The sequence below is a fragment of the Lepeophtheirus salmonis genome, chromosome 13 (assembly GCF_016086655.4).
Source record: "Lepeophtheirus salmonis chromosome 13, UVic_Lsal_1.4, whole genome shotgun sequence".
In the NCBI taxonomy this organism is placed as follows: Eukaryota; Metazoa; Arthropoda; class Copepoda; order Siphonostomatoida; family Caligidae; genus Lepeophtheirus; species Lepeophtheirus salmonis.
Window position 1 is genome coordinate 46,166,223 of NC_052143.2, and position 27,453 is coordinate 46,193,675.

The 27,453-nt window shown below is 30.9% G+C and overlaps 4 protein-coding genes across 4 annotated transcripts; all 4 read left to right on the plus strand.

Annotated features, from left to right (window-relative positions):
* Window positions 1-2,202: 2,202 nt before the first annotated feature.
* LOC121128066 (uncharacterized) lies at window positions 2,203-13,552 on the plus strand. The gene is given in 5 exon segments (XM_040723634.2): window positions 2,203-2,229; window positions 2,344-2,885; window positions 8,443-8,607; window positions 8,721-9,034; window positions 13,281-13,552. Coding segments are annotated over 5 exon segments (1,305 nt in total). The 5' UTR covers window positions 2,203-2,217.
* A 629-nt stretch (window positions 13,553-14,181) lies between these two features.
* LOC139907074 (uncharacterized) lies at window positions 14,182-15,529 on the plus strand. Its single transcript, XM_071893042.1, has one exon. It carries the CDS (start codon window positions 14,874-14,876, stop codon window positions 15,507-15,509), a length of 636 nt encoding a protein of 211 aa, XP_071749143.1. The 5' UTR covers window positions 14,182-14,873; the 3' UTR covers window positions 15,510-15,529.
* Window positions 15,530-18,981: 3,452 nt separating this feature from the next.
* On the plus strand, window positions 18,982-19,966 carry LOC121128194 (uncharacterized). The gene is made up of 2 exons (XM_040723771.2): window positions 18,982-19,071; window positions 19,131-19,966. Exons 1-2 carry the CDS (start codon window positions 19,060-19,062, stop codon window positions 19,818-19,820), a joined length of 702 nt encoding a protein of 233 aa, XP_040579705.1. The 5' UTR covers window positions 18,982-19,059; the 3' UTR covers window positions 19,821-19,966.
* Window positions 19,967-25,637: 5,671 nt separating this feature from the next.
* Window positions 25,638-26,681, plus strand: LOC121128193 (uncharacterized). The gene is given in 3 exon segments (XM_040723770.2): window positions 25,638-25,781; window positions 25,845-26,415; window positions 26,418-26,681. Coding segments are annotated over 3 exon segments (699 nt in total). The 5' UTR covers window positions 25,638-25,769; the 3' UTR covers window positions 26,534-26,681.
* The last annotated feature ends 772 nt before the right edge of the window (window positions 26,682-27,453 follow it).

Genomic DNA, 27,453 nt, shown 5'->3' on the forward strand with positions numbered 1-27,453 from the left:
GTAACGCCTTAACTAAGACTTGACTAATTTAATATATCATCCATGAGGAAAGACCACATATGAATTGATATAAGTATTGAGTAGTTACGTGTGAGCGTACTCATGAAAAACAGAGACTAACATTGAAATTTCTATGTTATTAAAGCAAGATTTGTCTTTTATCTGACGCCTAATTACTGTGGGCAATACTGGATACTTCCGCTAGAAACTAATAGGACCACTAATACTTTAAAAGGGTATACTGTACTTTGATGCTCACGAAGATTTCGCTATAAACTTTATCAAAGTATAATCCTTGTTTAACTCATAGTACATTGAACATACGTCTCACAATTTAGACAAAAGCATTTTTAACTATTCATTTTTATTTGACATTATGTTGGTATACATCAAGTCTTTGACATTTTCAGTATGTAATTATCTCATGAATACACTCTACGCCAAAGTAAACTAATTTTAAAGACACATCTAACATGTGTCCCCTAAAGTTAGTTTGTTAACGTATAAGAGTCTATTTTTAAATTGATATCATAGTTATGCATGTTTTGAAAGTGGTTAATTGAAAAAAACAAACAAATAAAACATGAGTCCAAGGTATCGGTGTTATCGAAAATATTGTGATATTCGAAAACAAGGCAACGAAGTCACATATATTTTATTTGTTTGTAAATGGTATACTTTAAAAAAAATGAAAAACCACACAATAGCAAATTCTGCATAGATCGAATCAACATTAAACATTATTTTACTATATACTTATGGAAATACAAGATGATACTTTAAATCTACAAGTTAAGACCTTGAAACCCCTGAAATCTATGTTCATGAATGTGTTCTCATGAAATTTAGCTGACAAAGCTGTATAAGACTAATACAAAATCCTTTGGATGTTTTTTGAATACGAACACCTTGCGGCAGTTATTTTGTCGTCTGTGCCGGACAGACACCCCATGAATTATTGAGTTTATGAAGCAGCAAAAATCAAATGTTTACGATGTTGCCAAGGCTTTCAAGGAGTCTGATGTTAGGAAAACTAATGGCCGATCTGAGAAAAAAAACGCACTCCAGTCTTCCTGAATATCCTAGCTTACCGGATCTAAGCCCCTTGGACTACTATGTGTCGGGTGTCTTGGAGAGATTCGAACAACGTGCACATAACACTTTTGACTCGTTGCCGGCTTCTGTTCTCGAGACATTGACCATCATCAATGCGTGTGCCAGTTTCTAGCTGTGGTTGAAGCTAGGGGGGGTTGATTTGATGCCTTACTTCACTATCAATACCTACATGTAAGGGAGGAGGATTTGTAAATTGCTGAATAAGTTTTTGTCAAATAAATAGAAGTAACATTTCCCCTAAATTTTCCGGATTTAAAATCTGCAACTTGTAAAGAAATTAATTTAGTGATAAGTTACATGTCATCAAAATGTTAAAACATTATATTCCTTGTAACTAATAATTGTTTCTTTTTTATTCAAACACTTTTAATCGAATTTTGTTTTCGTAAAGTTTTTATATATAGATTTTTATAAATATCATGATAGAGCAAAGTATAATTTAATGTACACCTTAGCTAACATACGTAACATTAATTCCTTATTTTGAAAAGGCAGAAGTCATCAACTTGATCAAATCCAACTTCAACAGTACTTAAACAATATTATTTGATTTATTAGATTATATTCATCTTTTGAGATTCATGCTGACAGAAGTCAATCATATAAATACTCACACAGAGCTTTTCCATCAATGGATGTAATTCAAAATTTCATTTTTTTTTTCAAAGTTTAAAAAATAGATGTAATTCCATTACTCCTTAAATCATAAATAATTTGGATTTAAAAGAACGTAAAAGACAAAAATAATAACATCTACTAATTCATTTAAATCAAATTGTAGGCTGTATTTGTCTTTTCTTAATGGAAAATGAGAATAGACAATATAAATTGGATGAGACGAGCATAATGCGGGTTGGGAATTATTTTTTATACTATGCTCCGCTTCGTTCTTCTTCCTCATCCCAGGTGGAAAAAAGGCGATGTCTAGAACCGATGATGTATTTTTCAAAATACAAGATAGTGAAAAGGTGTGTTAATATAATTAACATGCCCAAAGAAAACTCTTACTCCGAGTATAAATACATTATCATTTGGTGTATCAAGCATCATTCGCTATTGTTGCAATCTCTAGCTCAAATATACAAAAGCAAAGTAGTCAATATGAAGTGCATTGTAAGTTATTTTGCATCCTTGATGATCTTACAATTGTATTCCAAAATATTCATTAATAATTTTTGAAATAAAAGAGTCAAATGTTTAAATAACATTCAAATGTTCCCTTTCTAGGCTCTTGCCCTTGCTCTTTTTGCGGCCGTTGTCGTTGCCGAACCTGAACCCTCTTACGGATATGGATACACTCCAGAAGTCTACGGATACGGTCATAGACACCACTATGGCAAGAGATCTGCCGAAGCTGAGCCCTCTTACGGATATGGATATGCTCCCATCTCTTACGGATACAACTCCGGACACCACTACGGCAAGAGATCCGCTGAAGCTGAGCCTTCTTACGGATACGGTTATGCCCCTGTTTCCTACGGATACAGTTACGGTCACCACTATGGAAAGAGGTCCGCTGAAGCTGAACCATCTTACGGATATGGATATGCTCCTGTTTCTTACGGATACAGCCACGGACACCACTACGGCAAGAGATCCGCTGAAGCTGAGCCTTCTTACGGATACGGTTATGCCCCTGTTTCCTACGGATACAGTTACGGTCACCACTATGGAAAGAGGTCCGCTGATGCCGAACCCTCTTACGGATATGGATATGCTCCTTACAGCTATGTTCACAGCGGGTACGGTCACCACTACGGCAAAAGATCTGCTGAGCCTTCTTATGGATACTATCCCAATGCTGGTTACGGCTACAGACACGGCCATGGATACCACTACTAAATCAAAATATAACATCTGTGATTTAGCCAATATTTAGTGCAAAATTTGAGAGTTGAAATTTTACTGGCTCGTAATGATGAATAAAGTATTAATTTTAAATATACATATATAATTTCTTTGATTCTCAAGACGCAATTCCATTCTTATAATAATTTACATGTTATGTCCATCAATAAAATGTATAAAAATCCTGTTCTTTCTATGAACAAACCAAAAAAAAATTGATGTATATTGTTTTCGTGGCTGAAATATTAATGAAGTTATTACTCCAAAATATTAGAATTCACAAAGATGTGATGAGCTGTATGTAGAAAGAGATAGTGTATATTTTGAAAAAGTGGTTTGTATTTTGTTTGACACCAAGTAACCCGAGAACAAGAGAATATATTGAAAAACCAAGATATGCAAGTGATCAAAGCAGGACCCAAATTTAAAAAAGTTCGAAACCTTTTGAAAAAATACTTTTAATTTGAAGAACTAACTGTGATATTAGAGTATCGAGACCAAGACAGGGCCAAAGCTTTGAGTTAGAAAATAGACATATAAAACAAACAAACAAAACTTCCAGAGTTTGAAACTCAGAAATACTCAAAAGTTGATTTTTAGAACTTTTGAGTCCTCAAGAACTACTTTACAGAGTATTCCATATTTTGGATGCACAAAAAGATCATGCCTAGACAGGACCAACATAAGGTTAATATGCCTATTTAGAATGAGTGGGCCCTGCACTTCCATCAGTTCCAACGCTTGATTTTTTTTATTAAAGGGCCTCTTCATTTTATTTACTAAAAATAAAAAAAGATTCCAAATTAAGCTTATGTTTTCAAATTAGGAACTAAAGACCCCCACAAATTGATATTTCCCAGAATCTCTCATACTTAAACTAGTCTCAATTATTATCCTGATCTTTACCCAAATTTAGATTTGGAGACTATGCATTCCATTTGCATAATGAAAATATAATAGTGTCAGCGTTGTACCTATATATCCATATGATCATATTTGGGTTTAAATATTACGTGAAAATAACAAATTAATATAAGATTAACTAAAAGTGAATAAATGATTATATTTTAGATAAATAAATGGATGATTTTGTTAAAAGGGCAATATTATTATTTGAGCTATCAGTGAAGAAAGTTTCAATAATATGATATTCATAACTAAGTTACATTTTTGTAACTTAGCGATCACAAAAAAAAAATCAAAATCAATATAATTAATCATATATTTTTAAATACAGGCTGCAGTAATATAAAACTATTTTTTCAAAAGGCAATCAAATAAGTTTAATCAGTTATTTAAGTTTCACTTTCATTACGTAATGATAATACACATTTAAAGTGTTGTTTTTTATTTTACAAATGTTAGAAAATTATATGTATCAAATAGGTATTCCCCCATTGTCCATAGACTGAATAAACCGAGCTTCAGAATTTTAATAACAGGTAGTTTTACATTTTTGTGTTTATCTCTAAATATCTTTTCATTGAGAGGTATTAAAGGATGCTTATTATTCGTATGAATAAAAACTCAGGAGCTTAATTGCAGTTAGTTCAATTTTATGTGAAACCATTTTTTGGTAATATTAATTTTCGACGTCAAGCGATCGTTCTTAGCTACTCTGACGTACGATAGCAACTGACAGTATTTCCAGGAAAACTTTAGAATCTCCCCTCTAGCTTGAAACCACGTCCACCCCGCTTCTACCTTTACAGTAGGGTAGTTAGTTTTTTAATTTTTTCCAAATTTCGATAACGGTTAGTTTGAAAAAAATTGTCATGTGGTAAATAAATAACCCAGGCCAAATTTCATTGTTCTACGACCTCATCTTTAGATAGCAAATTTTGTTCAAAGTTTCAAATAAAAGCTATTTTTTTCACCAAAAAGGATTAAAATATAGCGTTAAATTATTAATTTGCATATATTTATTATGATAGACATTATTCCAACTTATAAAAAGATTATTTAAGTTTTTTTTTTCTGGACCAATCCTGTGGAGAAAAAAAAAAAGAATAAAATACGAAAATTTTAAATTTTTCCTTTCCGAAAAAAAAATAAAAAATTCGTAGATTGTCGAATTTTCCAAACATTTTTCTCTACTTTTATTCAATAGGACCATTAAAAGAAAAATCACTTAAGTTAAGCACTTTTTATATGTTTAAAAAATGCCTTTCAAATTATTTAATACAAAATAACTAAAAAACTCAACTTAGTATCTATATTGACTTGGTAAAGAGTTTTTTTCTTTTTACAATGCTATATAGCAAAGATAATTTTCATACCATATGTCAATTTTGCTGCACTACCGGAAAATAAAACTGCTTTATTCTACAGTGTAATTGACATGCATTATATGTAAATCATGATAATATGATCTTATTTTATAAGTCCCTAACTACATGCACTAATGCTCTAAACTCAAATAAAAATACACTTCTTCTTTATTTTCTGGTCTTTTCTTCTATATTAACTTATGGTTGAAAACCAAAGACAACCTAATAATTAATTTCAAAAACCAATAGTCTGCCCCTACTTATTTCGTCCAGTCTCAGGAGTTGTCCTATAAGTACTTGGGATCGGTGCTGAAGACCACTGGCCTTTTCGAATGTTATTACTAGAACTGAATTAACAAAAAAAGATGAAATAAAATTGCGTGAGTAAGGTCCGATCTTTATCAGTTTTATGACTGATATGTGGGACTAAACTGGACCGAGTCAGAACTAAACTTGACTATAGACACTTTGCTATGTACGATTAAAAATATAAATATTTTTAAGCATTTCCTCTAAGTTCAAATTTTCATAAACCCCCATGTAAGCAACTTCTTATTGATCATTTTACAACCATTTTAAAATGACACTTTCCACAAACATATAATTATTTATATTATTGAATTTCAATAGCGACTCCCTTTTGTCTCATTTCTACATGCATATATACTTACAGCGTTGAGTTGAGTCACACCCTTGCCATACATAAATAATGCACTAAATGTCATAAATTTGAATACATTTCATATTTGAGGAGTGTAAATTACCATTCACGGTCCACAAAATAGGGGGGGTGGAGGCCCTAATTTCCCACTCTAAACAGGGAAGATAAGATGATTTCATGACTAAGGGGATATTGATAATTTAACAGGGGGTCCCCATTAATTGCAGTTTTAAGGAACAAGAAAAATCTGCATTATATGTAATCCACAAAGATTTATTTTTCTAAGTCCACTTTTTATTAGTTTTCCTTGTATGGTTAGGTAAAAGAAACATTTTATTCAAAATAAATAAATTAAAATAATGTGTGCCAGACAGGGTACCTATAAAATTTAATCTTAACTGGGTATTTACTTGATTTTTAATCCGTTCATATCAATACTTTGAATTTAAAATAGTCTTAACGTAAATAATATATATAATTGCATGCTTGTACGAGTATGATAAGTAATAAATGAAGGTTTTAAATCTATGTATCAAATCAAATACCTACAGAACCCCCTCCAACTTCTGAAATGCAAAATTATACACTTCTACAGTATATATAGGCACTGTAGTATAAACAAACTCGTCAAAAACTACATAAATTCTTGTTTATCTCAAAATATACTTTTTTATAATTTATTATCAAAATATAGAAAACCAAGATATTAGAGGAATATACAGCACTATACGTAGAGTCCGAATAACTTCTAATACTGCTTTATATGAAATCCATGCTTTTGAAACTGCACAATGAAAGGACTTTCTGTATTTTCTTTATACATCTTGATTGCATTAGATTAGTCAACACAACAGTCATTATCCCCTAAGACGTAAGTCCTGTCTCTTATTATGCTAATATGATCATCAAAAAAACTGAATCAATCAACAAAACATTAGAAAATATTAAAACAAATAAATAGTTAGGAATATTTTATTAAAAAAACTATCTATGGCAGTATATATACATATAAATGAATCATAATTGTAAACTATTTACAAGGAACAAACAGAGTCAAAATTAATCACTTTTCATTAATGTTGTCACATATTTTTCTTGACAAAATCAAAACATAATCCTTTCAAAATAAATACTGAAACAAGGAATTACCCAAAGATTTTATAGAATTTATATACTTACATATTTAATCTTAAATTATACTGAAGAAATGGTTATGAATGATGTCTTTTTAATTCGATAAATCTTGCTATATCAAATTAAAAATGTCAAACTTATTTTATGATTTCAATCTTAATAAATAAACTATATTTAAGGAATAAAAATTCCCAAATTAGCTAATGTTATTTTATACCAGATCTTTTTTGAACCATTCACAAAATGAGTTGTGGAGCAAGGCGGATCCAGTGCTGTTCCATGGTACACGTTAGTGATATATCCATAATACAATTATATCTCCTAAAAAAATAAAACTACCTTGCCAATTAGAGCACTATCAAATCAATATTACTTGCAGTTAATGTTGATTTCATTAAAGGAGTCGACACCACAGTCGTCTTCTCCTCAGACATACGTCCTGTTTCTTCTGATGTCAATATCTCATTGTTAAAATCTAAAATTTTGTAATTTAGTTTCAGTACACCCGTACAATTTTTAGATATTCTTCTTTTCATGGGTGTGATAAGTAATAATGTGTCATTCCTTATTTATTGTGTCCAGTAAAATCTTGGTACTGGTTCTATCAGTCCTCGGACAAATAGTAATGAATTTTGTTACCTCGGAAAGTCAGTACTAAAACTGATGTAAATAAAGTTGAGTTTGTCATCAAGAACCAAACTTTATAAGTTTTTTTGGGGATGTGCAATACTGAAATAGAACAGGCTGAGAGTGAACTAGAGGGCACTGTAGTCTTCAATCCTAAATCAAGACTGTACAGTATTAATCATAAATACTTGTGTATTAAGTTCATCAACGAACTACAATTAATTTATCATTCTATGGTCTTTTAGTCATCTACTGATATTGAGTCTACATGCAAAACGTTTTGAATAAAATAATTAAGGTATACATAATATGTAACATAATTCCAATCCTATTCTTCTTAACACGTAACTACGTATGTTCGTGAATTTGCATCCATTCATTTAGTATTTTTTACAATATATTACTATACATATAATGAAATCATTAACGCGGGTGTGTATTCTTGTAACTATGTAGGAAGATAAAAACATACAAGTCCGAAAAGACAACCTAACTGCGTAAAGAGCAACGTAAATATAAGTGTGTGTGCGTACATGCAGAAATGAAAAAAAAAAAAAAAACTGGAGGCAGTGAAAGCATGGTTCTATCTCATTCTATAAATAGCAGAGAATACAGTAAATGATCATCATTCGCTTAATTGAAGTCTCTAGCTCAAATACAAAGCAAAGTAGTCAATATGAAGTGCATTGTAAGTATCTATTTCTTCATTTCATTCAAATATTCTCGTCTTATCATTTTGATTTCGTACCAGGCTGTTGCCCTCACTCTTTTCGCAGCGGTTGTCGTTGCCGAACCTGAGCCCTCTTATGGATATGGATACGCTCCAGTAGCCTACGGATATGGTCATAGACAGCACTACGGCAAGAGATCTGCTGAAGCTGAGCCATCTTACGGATATGGATATGCTCCAGTAGCTTACGGATACAGCTATGGGCACCACTACGGTAAGAGGTCCGCCCTCTTATGGGTATGGATATGCTCCAGTAGCTTATGGGGTTATGGATATGATCTCCAGTAGCTTATGGATATGGTTATACGGATACAGGGCATCACTATGGAAAGAGATCCGCTGAAGCTGAACCATCTTACGGATATGGATATGCTCCTGTTTCTTACGGATACAGCCACGGACACCACTACGGAAAGAGATCAGCTGAAGCTGAGCCCTCTTACGGATATGGATATGCTCCCGTTTCTTACGGATACAGTTATGGACACCATTATGGAAAGAGATCTGCTGATGCAGAGCCTTCTTACGGATACGGTTATGCTCCCGTTTCTTATGGATACAGCCACGGATCCCACTACGGAAAGAGATCTGCTGAAGCTAACCCCTCTTCCGGATATGCCCATGCTGGATACGGCTATGCTCCCTACGGTCACCATTACTAAATACAATCAGTTAATGAAAGTTCATTATTCCATCCTGTTATTCTATCTGTTTTAGAGTAAAAAAAAATCATTTTTAAGTATTTGAGAGTTGGGAATATGTTTGATCAAGTTTTCATCAATAAATCTCCTGCAAATTTTTGTTACATAATGTCTAAGGTTTTAATTATTTCCATTTACTTCATTGTTCTGTATGACACTGGGTACTAAGCTTGTCATATTAAGCCTTGTAACTTTGGCGTTTCTTTATCAAAGAATTGGGTTATGAAACCATATATTTCATTAATTCTTTGGTCCAAAGTATTGCTATTTTGCAAGAGTACTAATTTTGCAAATTAATTATACACAGACTTAACTTGTATAACAAATTAATAATCACTTATTAAATGTTTCAAAGATTTTTTACTTCTTTTTGTGTAAGCTCATCAAATACCATGTGCAATCATGACGTGTCTCAAAAATGTAATAAAAATATTCTAAAACTATCTTTAGAAAATAATTATATTCATTTTTGAAAAAATAACTATTGATAACTCTTTACAATAACTTAATTCCATAGTTTTATATATATAAATATATTTTGAGATAACGTATTCTAATTAATCAAATAAGAGTCTGGGCTGTGTGTGCCTTCTTATTTGAATACTTCTAAATTAAACCTTAAAATGTTTGAGCTTTACTAGGGGATGAGAAAACTAAGTATAAATGTATTATCTGCAAAGTGGTGTCATGGTGTATAGCTTGTTGTTTAACTAGTTGTTTAAAAAAATGGAACAACCTAAGAAAAACGCCCACTGTTTGTATAAGATTTACACCAATACTTAATATTAGATTATTAGTCATATTGTAATTCAGGGAGTTGTTTTACTTTTATGAAAGTCGGCGTCCTTCTAAGTCACTGTGCTGAAAAATTGATATAAGTAAAAATGCTAATTCCCCATTTAAACATGGTTTAAAAAATGGAAAAGAACTTTAATCGTATTGAATTATAAATTCGTTACAATTATTTTAAATTTTTCGTTTTTATTAAAATAATGAATTTTCTCAATCAACTGATATCGAGAGATAAATATCAGGTTTTTTCAATAAAAGCATATGTTTTTTACTAAATAAAATGTCGACTTAGTCAAAACATATGTATAAGAGAATAAATATCACACCTAAAAGATAATATTCATGTTATTTCTACAAATTATACTTTGGAACTAAAAAATGCATATTTTGGAAAGTTCTACAATTAATGAAAAAATATTAATTTATTTAGACATTTATAAATTAATAATTATGTCAAAATCACATCCCAAATACGATAAAGTAAGAATCACTGGAAAATCCAGAAATTTTATCAGTATTATGGCCAGAAACACAATTTGAGACATTCAACTGTCTTCATTGCTAATAATTTGGTAAAATATTAAATATTAGATCGTAGACAGATATTTAGAATGGTCGCTGGATAGCTGAAATGAGACGTAATGGCTCTATCATGTTCAAAATAAAGATACCAGACTTCATATCATCCTTGGAATCATGACCAGCAGTGATAGTGACATTGAGTTTCTATATTTCCAATGGATGTGTTAAATGTCTATAAGTCTTTATCATTTCGTATGGAGTGAATAATTACATTTAACGGGGATTCAATTGAATAAATGTATAACTTTTATACATTTATAAATATCGTTAAATATATTTTTTATGTTTCTCTAAATACTTGTTAAAATTCTATAGATATATTTTCTCGATTTAAGTATTTTTAGCCTTAGTGAATTTCAACGATGTATTTATAATCCTGATGAATAATCAATCTATTAGGTTAATGTTATTGTATCTTTGTCTACTTTAAGATATTTCCATCTAATCATCATGAAAAGTATAATTATTTTATCATTAATATTAATAAAAATTATAAAAAATTTGTTCAAAAATGCAAATTTTTGAGTTATATTTTCTTAGGTGAATGAAACCCAAAATTAGAAATTAATATAAATTTATTTTTATTTTGATATCTATATTTTTATATTGAAAACTGTATAAGTATTAACTTATATTTAACTTTATTTGAATTATTTTAATGAAAATCCTAGAAACAATCAGGATGGAGTCCAATGTTGCATTTTGACAATAATATTTACCTGTTTTGAAATATTTTGCACATTGTCACTGATTTAATTTGAGAATCCTGTGGTCTTTTTTGTGATAGAAAATATCAAAATTCCCATTTTTTGTTTTGGGTGTTGAAAACATAATATTCATCCTTTCTGATTTAAATATTTTATAGTATACTTCCCTTATTTCTCATCTAAATTAAAGAAAATCAACTTTTTTTTGTCTTTGGTTTAGAGGCTACGAACCAAATAGTTGATAAGCATTATTGAACGATGCATCCACACAAAACCGGAAAAGAGGCCACCACTTTTTAGTTTGTTAATTAATCATGTACTTGCTCAAATTTTAGTCTAATTTGTCAACTCCACCCATATATTTATTATAATCTGATATTGCGTTTGGCTGTTCTATGATGAATCTACTACCTTTTTCTTTGATGCACCGACTTGCCATTTTTACTATCGTTGGCATAGTTTCATTATCATTAAGATGTAAACTTTGGAAAAATTGAAAAGCTGTATAAAGTTAAGTCCATCATAGATGCATTTTATAAAAAAATTATGTTACTCTTTCATGTAAGTGAGCATATCAGCTACGGACATAACTTACTAAAACAATATAATTCCATGAAACCAATTAAACGTTGGTATAAATATGGACTCGAGCTGATATGGATGGTTATATTTCCAAATTATGAAATATGCACACAGATTTTGTCCGCGGTGGAAATGTTATGATTTATGCCAGCACTGATTTATTTAGAAAATATCACAAATTTTACTTTGGTAATGACTTTTTATCAATCCCTGTATACGAATATCTATTAAAACATCATTTTTTTGCATTGAAAGTATTCGTCAAAACACAAAGCGTTTAACCAATAACTTATGGAAAGATAACGAATTTACTCTGATTACAGAATTTGGTACAGCCCAATTACAAATGAAGGGATAGTAAAGCGTTCATTTGCTTTCAAACTATTATGAGACTGAGAAGCAAATAATTACAAGAAAGTAGCGAGACGGATCCAAAAAACTTTGGATTGCCCAAAAATCGTTTCTGTTATAACAAATACATGAGAGGCATAGACAAAGCAGATTTTATTGTGCCATCTATGAACTGGTCCAACAAAAATTAATTGGTTACACATAATTTTTTTCGGAATCATTCCTAGGGCATGGCCAAATGCTTATATTACGTATTTGAATTAAATAGTTTTAATATAACTTGTTTACAGTTTAGAAAAATGTTGCATCATGATAAATTACAATAGAAGCCCCCTTAGTTCTGCGGTGGCCTTCAAACCAACCAAAAGAGGAAAAATCAACTTCTCAATCAGCAAAAATATACGCTTACCAAATCGTTGTGTCTACTGGATATAATTTGTAGACAAAAGATCCAGATGTGAAGTCTGTGTTAATTATAAATAGAATCTAGGCCATTTATTTTTTGTAGTACATTTAAAGTTTTGTTTTTGTCAGAAAAAAATAATTGTTTTGTTCAAAATCATGGATTTTGTATTACAATACTATTTTTAAATTTATAAAAAATATTAAAAAAAAAGAAATAATAAAGTTATGTCAGGACATAAGAGTCCCAACCCTGTTTAAAGATCACTATATTGGTAGCTGGTAAATTTAAAGATAAATTATAAAATAATCATTCAACTATAAATAATTTTACAAAAAATATATTAAATATCATTTTTTGTATTAGTGGATTTGAACGTGTTAAAAAGATCGAGGAAAAAACAATATAATACTTGTTGTATCAAAAATTTTGATATTGTAACTTTAAATTATGCTTAACAATTTTGAATAATACATTGTCCTTTTCACGATTTGTATCATACTTGTTCAATATATTGGATTTTTTTAAATAAAACTAACACGAATATTTAATTTGCAATATCTTTTATAAATATTCATATCTTTGATTTTTTTGTCCTTGAAAGAAAAGTTATATTAAAGGTAAAACAGCATAAATATATTCGACACTAAATATAATGAGTCAATGATGTTTCATATATGTTTTCATTTTTCATGCTCTTTTCCTTGCTTTATCAGCCGCCGTTGCCTTTGCTAAACCTAATTATAGCTATGACCACAGTAGATGCAGATACGGAGGCTAAGGCCATGTAAATCACTACGACAACAGATATGCCGAAGCTGCGCCCTTTTACGGATATGGATATGTTCCAGTAGCCTACGGATACGGTTATGGACACCACTCTTATGGAAAGAGATCAGCTGAAGCTGAAACCTCTTAGGGATATGCTCCTGTTTCATACGGATATGGGCATAGATTCCACTACGGCAAGAGATCTGCTGAAGCTGACCCCTCTTCCAGATATGCCCATACTGGATACGGCAATGCTCCCTATGTTCACCACTACTAAATACAATCATTCCATCAAGTATTCCTCTTATTCAATCTATTTACTTAGAAGCAAAAATACCAACATAATTTGGAGTTGAGATCACATTTGATCAAATACTTTTCTCAATAAACCTACGACTAAAGTAAACCCTTGTATGATTAGTCTTATTTATGTATAAGTACAGTGTGCGTAAGCAAATTGAACTGGGCTAATTCGAGATTTCTTAGAGAGATTATTATTATCAAGCGATGCTTGGTTAATGAAAAGAATTTTTTTTGCTAAATATATTAACTTTAATACGCTGTATTATTAGTTGTGATACGTCAATTAATATTAAGGCAGAAATCATTGAGCTAAAGATCTACTTAACGTCCATCAACCAGTCAATAAGGTTGCATAAATTGTGTTGAGTTTGTCCGTAAGGTCAGGAGATTAATTAACATTGGAAAAGGTATATCTAGGAAGACAGGAAGTAGAGGACACAACAAGATTTTCATAGAAGACTTGGGGCCAAGTAGTATTATGAGGATATGAAGGCATGAACCCTAGTTGAATGCCTATTACCTCTAAACAACAACCATAACATCATAATACTTCAAGATTGGTGCAAGGAAAACCTCGCATATTTCTGGCATCCAAACTTGTTGCTCACCCCATTGCTCACCACTAAAGTATGGAATATGGAGCATCGTAATTAGCAAGATTGCAAATCCCCCAATAGCAAAGTTGATTCTCTGTCTATCTCCATTGAGAAGGAGTAGGCTGATATGTCCAATGACTATGTAATGAAGGGGAACTACACAATCAGGACCGTATTGAAAGCCATGGTTGGGGTAGAAGGGGGATATTTTTGTTTAATGATTGTGGATATTATAAGATATACTCACGAATAAAAAAACTCACTTTATTCTATGTACATGTTGTTCTTCATTTATAATTGTACAAGTAAGAAAGTTATATTACAACCCAAATAACATTAATTTATTCTACTCGATGTTTGATGAGTCAATGATGTCTGATATAAAAAATGTACATTTTAATTTTTGTTGATATTTAGCGCTCATTGCCATCTCGTTCTACCATTTACAGTAATTACTTTTAAATTTATATTGCAGAGTAATGGATGTGTCTCTCTAATTGTCTTGAAGGGGTGTGTTAGTTCGAAACAAGAGACAAAGAGAAAGTTAAAGCAGTACTTTACTATAAATACTCTGAGATTTCAATTCAAGGACATCATTTTTTTGTTTTTATGTCTGTAGCTCAAATACAAGTAAAGTAGTCAACATGAAGTGCATTGTAAGTTCAAGTACATAAACTGCTGTCGTCGCTGAACCCTCTTATGGATATAGATATGCTCCTGTATTCTACGGATATGGTTATGGACACCACAATGGCAAGATATCTGCTGAAGCTGAACCTTCTTACGCATATGGATATGCTACGGTTTCATATGGATACGGTAATGGATTCTAATACGGAAAGAGATTTGCTGAAGCTGAGTCCTCTAACGGATATGGATATGCTCCTGTTTCTTACAGATGCAACCACGAACACCACTACGGAAAGAGATCTGCTGAAGCTGAGCCCTCTTACGGATATGGATATGCTCCAATTGCCTACGGATAAGGTTATTGACACCACTATGGCAGGGGAACAGCTAAAGCCGAACCCTCTTACGGATAAACTCCTTTTTTCATACGGATACGGTCATAGATTCCACTACGGCAAAAGATCTGCTGAAGCTGAGGCTTCTTACAGATATGGATATGCTCCTGTTTCATACAGATATGATCATAGATTCCACTATGGTAAGAGATCTGCTGAAGCTGAACCTTCTTACGGATATGTATATGCTCCAGTAGCCTACGGGTACGGTTATGTACACCACTATGGCAAGAGATCAGCTGAAGCTGAGCCCTCTTACAGATATGGATATGCTCCTGTTTCACACGGATATGGTCATAAATTCCACTAAGGTAAGAAATCTGCTGAAGCTGAGCCATCTTATGCCCATGCTGGATACGGCTATGCTCCCGATGCCCACCACTACTAAATACAATCAGTCAATCGAACATTCCTTCTATTTAATCTATCAACATATAAGCAAAAATACCAAAGTAATTGAGAGTTGAGATCATATTTGATCAAATCCTTTTCTTAATAAAACTGCTGCTGGACTTACAATAAATAAACATTTCTGACCTTTTCAAAAATATTGTTTTATTTCGATTTTTCAGACAGAATTGCGGAACATTATGATTTATTTTTACTCGAATGGAATCATTATTACAGGTGTATAAACTCCGGTTGTCCGATGTATTCATGAATATTAGTTCATCAATATTCACTCATAACCCTTATAGGGAGATAAAGCATTATATTGTTTTTTCCTGTGCATGATATTCGCTCAATTTGTTTAATTCAGAGACAAATACAAAAAATTTTAAACGTTTAATTTTTGCATGTATGCATTGATAAAAAATATTTTTTAAATTTTTACTTCCAAAATGATCTTCCTTAGCCTTCAAAAAAATATACTTTCTATGCCCCTCATCCATGATATATTTTTAACAAATTGCTTTATATTATTATGTAGTTATTACTTTCTGTGATACAGAAATAGTTATTAAACTATTTATTATCCTTCAATACTTTTTACTTCCAATTTTTTCATATTATGAAGTTTTCAGTATTTTGATGGTGGTTTCATTTATTGTTTTTTTTATAAATTGATTTTATACATTTTGATACCTAAATTTTTCTTAACGTTTATTTAAAAAATTAGTAATAGAAATTTAGTTTCTTTTATTTGCAATAACAAACCCATTAATGCAAAATATACATTAACTTTTATATAACTGGATCTATTTTATCGATGTAAAAGGATGACTCGAATTAATCCTTTTACAATTTCAAATACCCATATCTCTTCTTCTGAATTGCAGCATAATGATAGTTAAGAATATTTGTCCACTAATGACATTCATGTCATAAATGGCTCGTACTCAATAACCATACATCTATTCATATTTTTTATTCAATCTCCTTTATCGTGTGAATTCTTATATTCTTTTGAGCCATACTCATATATAACTTAAGTATTAAGTTACTACTTACCATACAAAATATAACGGAGTTACAACTTTTTCCTAATAAAAAAAACTTTTAACCAATTTATTTTATTAACCCTGAATTAAGTATATTTTAATCAAAAAGAAAAAAAGTCTATTACAGATAAAAATTTCCTCTGTCTAAATTTTGCAAGATAAAAATTTTCTATGCAAAATTATCACACTTATAATATACTCAGCATTCAAATAGAAGTTTTGAAATGATGTTTACAGAATATTGAAAAATTTCAAATTTATATAGCCGAAATAACATCTTTTTTAAATATATTGTTAGATAGCTATCAAGATGCTGGGTGAATTAATTTCCTGACTCATATTCTTGATTGAACAACAGACATTCAATTTATTTTTTTCTGAAATTTAAATATAAGTTTTTACTTATAAAATATAGTGTTTAATGTTATAATAGAAACAAAATTTAATTTAGCCGAAAATTAATTTAATGTGATATTGTACTATGTATAAAGAACCCCATTCATAGGCTGCAAGACTCTTTTGATTTCTTTAAAGCTCTTTTAGACACTTTTGGCCTCCGAACATTAACCTTCGAGGGGAAGGTCTGAAACGTCTGTCATCCAAAACTGAGGCCCTCAATGCCACTGTTACTGAGTACTGAGACACCCAGACAAATATCCACAGCATGTGCCAGGCCTTTGGCCGCCGCTTGGAAGCCAAACTTGCCGCTATTTTGAGTTACATAAATTATTAAGAGAGCTCAGATATATATCTAATTATGATATTAATTTTGTTGAAATTCTATTGTTAAATAATGAAATATATCTTGTTGAAGTATGAAATTCAAAGTTTTCAGATTCTAATGGACCAGTCGGTAAATATAATGAAACGGCTTCTTTTATTTATTTATAATTTTTTTTATCCATTTATGTTGATATATTTATTGTCTAATAAAGTCAGTAAAGAAATTATAGTCGATTAAACTTACTAGACTTGCCAGAAACTGATGTATTTTTTAACAGGTAGATTTTTAACACACAGTCACTCATTGTTTATGACGTTACTATTGCTAGAAATTTCAATTTAATGTATTACACCAACTGTTGGGTAAGAAAAACAGATTTTAAAAAACATGCAACCACTCATCTACTATGACGTCAATATTAAAAGTGTAATCGAAGTCAAACATCGGTTTTACACGCGCTATGGTATAACCTTGTATTTCTATTAATCATGTTATACAATAGTTTTATTTATATGAAACCCATATCTTTCGAATATTTATTTTACATTCAGAAATCCTTTAATATTTATTATTTACTGCCACTACCGATAAAATAAATGTGGAAGGCTTAATTAATACAATATCAAAGAAGAATGAAAATTAGGTTAGAGTTTATGTAACAAATCAAACATAACTGCTAAGAATATGTACATTGTAATAACTATAAATTTTGCTACAGTGAAAAAATTAATCTTGTTCGGCAAAACAATAGGCAAAAGAACTCTTATGATAAAGATTTCACTCCTGATTAAAGAAAATATTTTTGGTTACATTCTAAATAATAAGTATATTAAAGATAAATACAATATATATTTTCTATTAATCTTATTTTTCAGCTTTGTTTAGTCATTTGAATCATTATAAACCTTATTATTATTACGACAAATATATTTGTTTATTTCTCCTGTAACATCCCTTGTTTGAGTTTTCCATAGTGATAGATAGCATAATAGAACTAAAAACATAAATTCCTTCAAACAAAGTAAAAAGTATCTTATATGATATGATTATATTATAGTATTTTAGAGTCATAATTTCAAAACCTCATAATATAATAGTTAATATCAACGATCTTCAAAAACATTGGACAATAAAATTATTTTACTAAAAATATCTTATATCAATAATAATACAAATCTGAGATATTTAATTTTGAATTATGCTGATTATATATATATATATATAACTTTTGATTATTTGTACCATAGATACTTATAAAATATGTTATCATATTAACTAATAACACGAATGTCTATATTATAATTTATTATACATGTGGAAGCATATGTATTGGCTATTATTATAGAATTGTTCCGTTTGAAAATTAAAAAATGGGCTGAGTTCTATTGATGTATCCTAACCAAACTTTAATGAGTCAACAATACGTGATGCTAAATGTGATTTTTTAATGTTAAATATTTAGCGCTCATTGCACTCTCCGTCTATCTACACTTTTACAGTAATTACCTTCACTTTTACAAGACGAAGGAATGGATGTGTCTCTGCAAATGCCTTGAAGGGGTGTGTGAGCTCCAAACTAGAAACAAAGAGAAAGTACAAGCAGTACTTCACTATAAATACTCGGAGATTTCAATTCAAAGACATCATTCGTTCTTTTGAAGTCTCTAGCTCAAATACAAAGCAAAGTAGTCAATATGAAGTGCATTGTAAGTTCAAGTACATTCATTTCCTGGATATTTCAATACTTCTGTTTTCATTTTTTCAGGCTCTTTTCCTTGCTTTATCGGCCGCTGCTGTCGTTGCTGAACCCTCTTATGGATATGGATATGCTCCTGTAGCCTACGGATATGGTTATGGACACCACTATGGCAAGAGATCCGCTGAAGCTGAACCATCTTACGGATATGGATATGCTCCTGTTTCTTACGGATACAGCCACGGACACCACTACGGAAAGAGATCAGCTGAAGCTGAGCCCTCTTACGGATATGGATATGCTCCCGTTTCTTACGGATACAGTTATGGCCACCATTATGGAAAGAGATCTGCTGATGCAGAGCCTTCTTACGGATACGGTTATGCTCCCGTTTCTTATGGATACAGCCACGGATCCCACTACGGTAAGAGATCAGCTGAAGCTGAGCCCTCTTACGGATATGGATATGCTCCTGTTTCTTACGGATACAGCCACGGACACCACTACGGAAAGAGATCAGCTGAAGCTGAGCCCTCTTACGGATATGGATATGCTCCCGTTTCTTACGGATACAGTTATGGCCACCATTATGGAAAGAGATCTGCTGATGCAGAGCCTTCTTACGGATACGGTTATGCTCCCGTTTCTTATGGATACAGCCACGGATCCCACTACGGAAAGAGATCTGGTGAAGCTAACCCCTCTTCCGGATATGCCCATGCTGGATACGGCTATGCTCCCTACGGTCACCATTACTAAATACAATCAGTTAATAAAAGTTCATTATTCCATCCTGTTATTCTATCTGTTTTAGAGTAAAAAAATCATTTTTAAGTATTTGAGAGTTGGGAATATGTTTGATCAAGTTTTCATCAATAAATCTCCTGCAAATTTTTGTTACATAATGTCTAAGGTTTTAATTGTATCCATTTACTTCATTGTTCTGTATGACACTGGGGACTAAGCTTGTCATATTAAGCCTTGTAATGTTGGCGTTTCTTTATCAAAGAATTGGGTTATGAAACAATATATTTCATTAATTCTTTGGTCCAAAGTATTGCTATTTTGCAAGAGTACTAATTTTGCAAATTAATTATACACAGACTTAACTTGTATAACAAATTAATATTCACTTATGAAATATTTCAAAGATTTTTACTTCTTTTGTGTAAGCTCATCAAATACCATGTGCAATCATGACGTGTCTCAAAAATGTAATAAAAAATATTCTAAAACTATCTTTAGAAAATAATTATATTCATTTTTGAAAAAATAACTATTGATAACTCTTTACAATAACTTAATTCCATAGTTTTATATATATATATATATTGAGATAACGTATTCTAATTAATCAAATAAGAGCCTGAGCTGTGTGTGCCTTCTTATTTGAATACTTCTAAATTAAACCTTAAAATGTTTGAACTTTACTAGGGGATGAGAAAACTAAGTATAAGTGTATTATCTGCAAAGTGGTGTCATGGTGTATAGCTTATTGTTTAACTAGTTGTTTAAAAAAATGGAACAACCTAAGGAAAACGCCCTGTATTTGTATAAGATTTACACCAATACTTAATATTAGATTATTAGTCATATTGTAATTCATGGAGTTGTTTTACTTTTATGAAAGTCAGCGTCCTTCTAAGTCACTGTGCTTAAAAATTGATATAAGTAAAAATGCTAATTCCCCATTTAAACATGGTTTAAAAAATGGAAAAGAACTTTAATCGTATTGAATTATAAATTCGTTACAATTATTTTAAATTTTTTGGTTGTATTAAAATAATGAATTTTCTCAATTAACTGATATCGAGAGATAAATATAAGGTTTTTTCAATAAAAGCATACGTTTTTACTAAATAAAATGTCCGAATTAGTCAAAACATATGTATAAGAGCAAAAATATCACACTTAAAATATAATATTCATGTTATTTCTACAAATTATACTTTGGAACTAAAAATGCATATTTTGGAAAGTTCTACAATTAATGAAAAAATATTAATTTATTTAGACATTTATAAATTAATAATTATGTCAAAATCACATCCCAAATACGATAAAGTAAGAATCACTGGAAAATCCAGAAATTTTATCAGTATTATGGCCAGAAACACAATTTGAGACATTCAACTGTCTCCATTGCTAATAATTTGGTGAAATATTAAATATTAGATCGTAGACAGATATTTAGAATGGTCGCTGGATAGCTGAAATGAGACGTAATGGTTCTATCATGTTCAAAATAAAGATACCAGACTTCATATAATCCTTGGAATCATGACCAGCAGTGATAGTGACATTGAGTTTCTATATTTCCAATGGATGTGTTAAATGTCCATAAGTCTTTATCATTTCGTATGGAGTGAATAATTACATATAACGGGGATTCAATTGAATAAATGTATAACTTTTATACATTTATAAATATTGTTAAATATATTTTTTATGTTTCTCTAAATACTTGTTAAAATTCTATAGATATATTTTCTCGATTTAAGTATTTTTAGCCTTAGTGAATTTCAACGATGTATTTATAATCCTGATGAATAATCAATCTATTAGGTTAATGTTATTGTATCTTTGTCTACTTTAAGATATTTCCATCTAATCATCATGAAAAGTATAATCATTTATTAATCGAACAAAATAAATAAGTCTAATTTCTTTATTTATAAACCAACTTCATTATTTATCTTTAGCAATCAATCCTGACTACGGAACAAATGCTACATTCAACAAGTTTAATTCAAATGTAATTTGTGGTAAAATTAAATAAATAAAACAACAGTTCGCGTATATTAGGAATGGGTTGATTTCGCAAAAATCTAAAAGCGTTGCAACCAGTCCCAACCTCGATTACAATTTGCAAAAAATCTACAAAATACTACTTAATATTCCAGCATTAAAAATAATGTTTCCCTGCTTTCAATATCAGATATATGAGTCAAAAATCCTGAAAAGTATGAAGACAAAAACTATGGATAATAGTTAAATAGTTTATATAGTTTTAGATATCACAACAATTTGGTACTCTTGTAACCAACAACAATCTAAAACACATGTATGGTTGCACAAAAATGTATTATCATTCTCCGTCTAGTGGTTTCTATGTTAAATGTTACTACTAGGTAAATGCTTAAAGAGAGGTGTCGATAGAAAAAGTATGGTTTTCAATCTATTCATTATCTAAAAAAGAACATAGACGAATAAATAAGACCAGTCATGGTCCAATAAATGTAAAAGCCATCATATAATCGATTTTGCCATAAATAAAATAAATGCGTCACTAGTTGATATTCAATATTGCAATCTCGTTCTACCATTTACAGTAAATACCTTTAATTTTACACTACAGAAGAATGGATGTGTCTCTGCCAATGCCTTGAAGGGGTGTGTGAGTTCCAAACTAGATTCAAAGTGAAAGTTCAAGCAGTGCTTTACTATAAATACTAGGACATTTTAATTTAAAAACATCATTTTTTGTTTTTATGTCTCTAAATCAAGTACAAGCAAAGTAGTCAATATGAAGTGCATTGTAAGTTCAAGTACATTCATTTCCTGGATATTCCAATACCTATGTTTTCATTTTTTCAGGCTCTTTTCCTTGCTTTATCAGTCGCCGTTGTCTTTGCATAAACCTAGTTATAGCTACGGCCATAGTGGATACGGCGGATACATCCATGTAAATCACTACGGGATGAGATCTGCCGAAGCTGAGCTATCTTCCGGATATGGATATTCTCCAGTAGCCTATGGATATAGTGTTATGGACATCACTACGGAAAGAGATATGCTGAAGCTGATCTCTCTTACAGATATGAAAATGCTCCAGTAGTCTACGGATAAGGTGAGTGACACCACTATGGCAAGAGATCCGCTGAAGCTGAACCATCTTTCGGATATGAATATGCTCCTGTTTAATACGTATCTAGCAGAGGACACTACTACGGAAAGACATCTACTGAGCCCTCTTATGAATAGAGTCATCCTCTCGTTACCTACGGATATGCCCATTCTGGATATGGCTATAGTCACCACTACTAAATACAATCATTCAATCGAGTATTCTTCCTATTCAATCCATCAACTACAAACAAAAATATCAATGCAATCGGAAGATTAGATCATGTTTAATCAAATCTTATTCTTAATAAACTTGCAACTAAAGTAAAACGTTAATAATTATTCTGAATAATGTTTCAGTATATCTTAGGAAAATGTATTATATCCCTGAACATATTGTTATTGTTTTTTATAAAAGTCTCAATACAATTTTATCATTATAATTCATTTAACATAAAATATCAATTTCATTATAATCAATACTTTTGAATAATTCGATAAAAAGAGTTTTTTTTTTTGTATTAGTCTTGAATATTGAATAAATCATTTTGTTAAATGTAGAATTGTTTGCAGTCATTTGATTTGGAAAATTCGATAATTTGTAATCTATGTTTGATTTTTGATCTTCCTAATTATTTTTAAAATTTAAAAACAATTATGCGAAATATTTTTTTCCCTCATTTTTTCCCACATATTGTAGTAATTACATAGAAGAATTTTTTAATATTTTAGCTTATTGTTGAGTTTAAGAAGAAAATTAAAAAACACAATGTAATAACTCAGGAGATTACAAATTTAGTAAGTGTGCCACAACTAGTTTGAATATGGACAAAAAGACAGTGTTTGTATGAGTCTGATCCTAATGTTATTTTCAAGCCAAGGACTAACTTTCATAATTTCAACAGTTAAAATTTTATCATAACTGAGTCATAAAATCTTTTTAAAGATAGAATTAACTTAATGTGGGAGGTTTTTGGCTAGAACTGATTATACTCAAGGTTTTTACGTTCTAGCTATACTTAATAAATTATCCATTTTAATATTCTTCAATCCTACATAGGATTTTCCTTTAGCACACTCACTCGTGGTTACACTTTCTAACTACATGTGTTCTCCTCAACAAGAATAAAATGTGGATATATGATAAAAGCTTTAAAAAGAAGTCAGGTTTCAACCAAAAAAGCAACTTATGATTTATAACCCTAGATGTATAGTCCCTCAACTTTTTAAAATATAAAACGCTGACTTTTAGCATCACACGCTTGTTGCTACATTCTTATTTTATGGGTTTTGTAGTAGCTTTTAAAAATAAGACATATTCAAACATCAAAACAGTCAAAATTTGCTTTATTTATACGGAGATGAATGTGCTTAAAAGGTATTTTATTAATTAGAATAATATTGTCATATCCTTCGTCATAACAGTATATATACATATAAATGAATCATAATTGTAAACTAATTACAAGGAACAAACAGAGTCAAAATTAATCACTTTTCATTAATGTTGTCACATATTTTTCTTGACAAAATCAAAACATAATCCTTTCAAAATAAATACTGAAACAAGGAATTACCCAAAGATTTTATAGAATTTATATACTTATATATTTAATCTTAAATTATACTGAAGAAATGGTTATGAATGATGTCTTTTTAATGCGATAAATCTTGCTATATCAAAGTAAAAATGTCAAACCTATTTTATGATTTCAGATTAATAAATAAACTATATTTAATGAATAAAAATTCCCAAATTAGCTAATGTTATTTTATACCAGATCTTTTTGAACACTTCACAATATGAGTTGTGGAGCAAGGTGGATCCAGTGCTGTTCCATGGTACACGTTAGTGATATATCCATAATACAATTATATCTCCTAAAAAAATAAAACTACCTTGCCAATTAGAGCACCATCAAATCAATATTACTTGCAGTTAATGTTGTATTTCATTAAAGGAGTCGACACCACAGTCGTCTTCTCCTCAGACATACGTCCTGTTTCTTCTGATGTCAATATCTCATTGTTAAAATCTAAAATTTTGTAATTTAGTTTAAGTACACCCGTCAAATTTTTAGATATTCTTCTTTTCTTAGATGTGATGAATAATATTGTGTCATTCCTTATTTATTGTGTCCAGTAAAATCTTTGTACTGGTTCTATCAGTCCTCGGGACAAATAGTTAAGAATTTTGTTACCTCGGAAAGTCAGTACTAAAACTGATGTAAATAAAGTTGAGTTCGTCATCAAGAACCAAACTTTATAAGTTTTTTTGGGGGATGTGCAATACTGAACTTGAACAGGCTGAGAGTGAACTAGACGGGACTGTAGTCTTCAATCCTAAATCAAGACTGTACAGTATTAATCATAAATACTTGTGTATTAAGTTCATCAACGAACTACAATTAATTTATCATTCTATGGTCTTTTAGTCATCTACTGATATTGAGTCTACATGCAAAACGTTTTGAATAAAATAATTAAGGTATACATAATATGTAACATAATTCCAATCCTATTCTTCTTAACACGTAATTACGTATGTTCGTGAATTTGCATCCATTCATTTAGTATTTTTACAATATATTACTATAATATAATGAAATCATTAACGCGGGTGTGTATTCTTGTAACTATGTAGGAAGATAAAAACATACAAGTCCGAAAAGACAACCTAACTGCGTAAAGAGCAACGTAAATATAAGTGTGTGTGCGTACATGCAGAAATGAAAAAAAACAAAAACTGGAGGCAGTGAAAGCATGGTTCTATCTCATTCTATAAATAGCAGAGAATACAGTAAATGATCATCATTCGCTTAATTGAAGTCTCTAGCTCAAATACAAAGCAAAGTAGTCAATATGAAGTGCATTGTAAGTATCTATTTCTTCATTTCATTCAAATATTCTCGTCTTATCATTTTGATTTCGTACCAGGCTGTTGCCCTCACTCTTTTCGCAGCGGTTGTCGTTGCCGAACCTGAGCCCTCTTATGGATATGGATACGCTCCAGTAGCCTACGGATATGGTCATAGACAGCACTACGGCAAGAGATCTGCTGAAGCTGAGCCATCTTATGGATATGCTCCTATTTCTTACGGATACAGCTATGGGCACCACTACGGTAAGAGGTCCGCTGAAGCCGAGCCCTCTTATGGGTATGGATATGCTCCAGTAGCCTATGGATATGGTTATGGGCATCACTATGGAAAGAGATCTGCTGAAGCTGAGCCATCTTACGGATATGGATATGCTCCAGTAGCTTACGGATACAGTTATGGACACCACTATGGCAAGAGATCCGCTGAAGCTGAACCATCTTACGGATATGGATATGCTCCTGTTTCTTACGGATACAGCCACGGACACCACTACGGAAAGAGATCAGCTGAAGCTGAGCCCTCTTACGGATATGGATATGCTCCCGTTTCTTACGGATACAGTTATGGACACCATTATGGAAAGAGATCTGCTGATGCAGAGCCTTCTTACGGATACGGTTATGCTCCGTTTCTTATGGATACAGCCACGGATCCCACTACGGAAAGAGATCTGCTGAAGCTAACCCCTCTTCCGGATATGCCCATGCTGGATACGGCTATGCTCCCTACGGTCACCATTACTAAATACAATCAGTTAATGAAAGTTCATTATTCCATCCTGTTATTCTATCTGTTTTAGAGTAAAAAAAAATCATTTTTAAGTATTTGAGAGTTGGGAATATGTTTGATCAAGTTTTCATCAATAAATCTCCTGCAAATTTTTGTTACATAATGTCTAAGGTTTTAATTGTTTCCATTTACTTCATTGTTCTGTATGACACTGGGTACTAAGCTTGTCATATTAAGCCTTGTAACGTTGGCGTTTCTTTATCAAAGAATTGGGTTATGAAACCATATATTACATTAATTCTTTGGTCCAAAGTATTGCTATTTTGCAAGAGTACTAATTTTGCAAATTAATTATACACAGACTTAACTTGTATAACAAATTAATAATCACTGATGAAATATTTCAAAGATTTTTACTTCTTTTTGTGTAAGCTCATCAAATACCATGTGCAATCATGACGTGTCTCAAAAATGTAATAAAAAATATTCTAAAACTATCTTTAGAAAATAATTATATTCATTTTTGAAAAAATAACTATTGATAACTCTTTACAATAACTTAATTCCATAGTTTTATATATATATATATATTTTGAGATAACGTATTCTAATTAATCAAATAAGAGTCTGGGCTGTGTGTGCCTTCTTATTTGAATACTTCTAAATTAAACCTTAAAATGTTTGAGCTTTACTAGGGGATGAGAAAACTAAGTATAAATGTATTATCTGCAAAGTGGTGTCATGGTGTATAGCTTGTTGTTTAACTAGTTGTTTAAAAAAATGGAACAACCTAAGAAAAACGCCCTCTATTTGTATAAGATTTACACTAATACTTAATATTAGATTATTAGTCATATTGTAATTCAGGGAGTTGTTTTACTTTTATGAAAGTCGGCGTCCTTCTAAGTCACTGTGCTTAAAAATTGATATAAGTA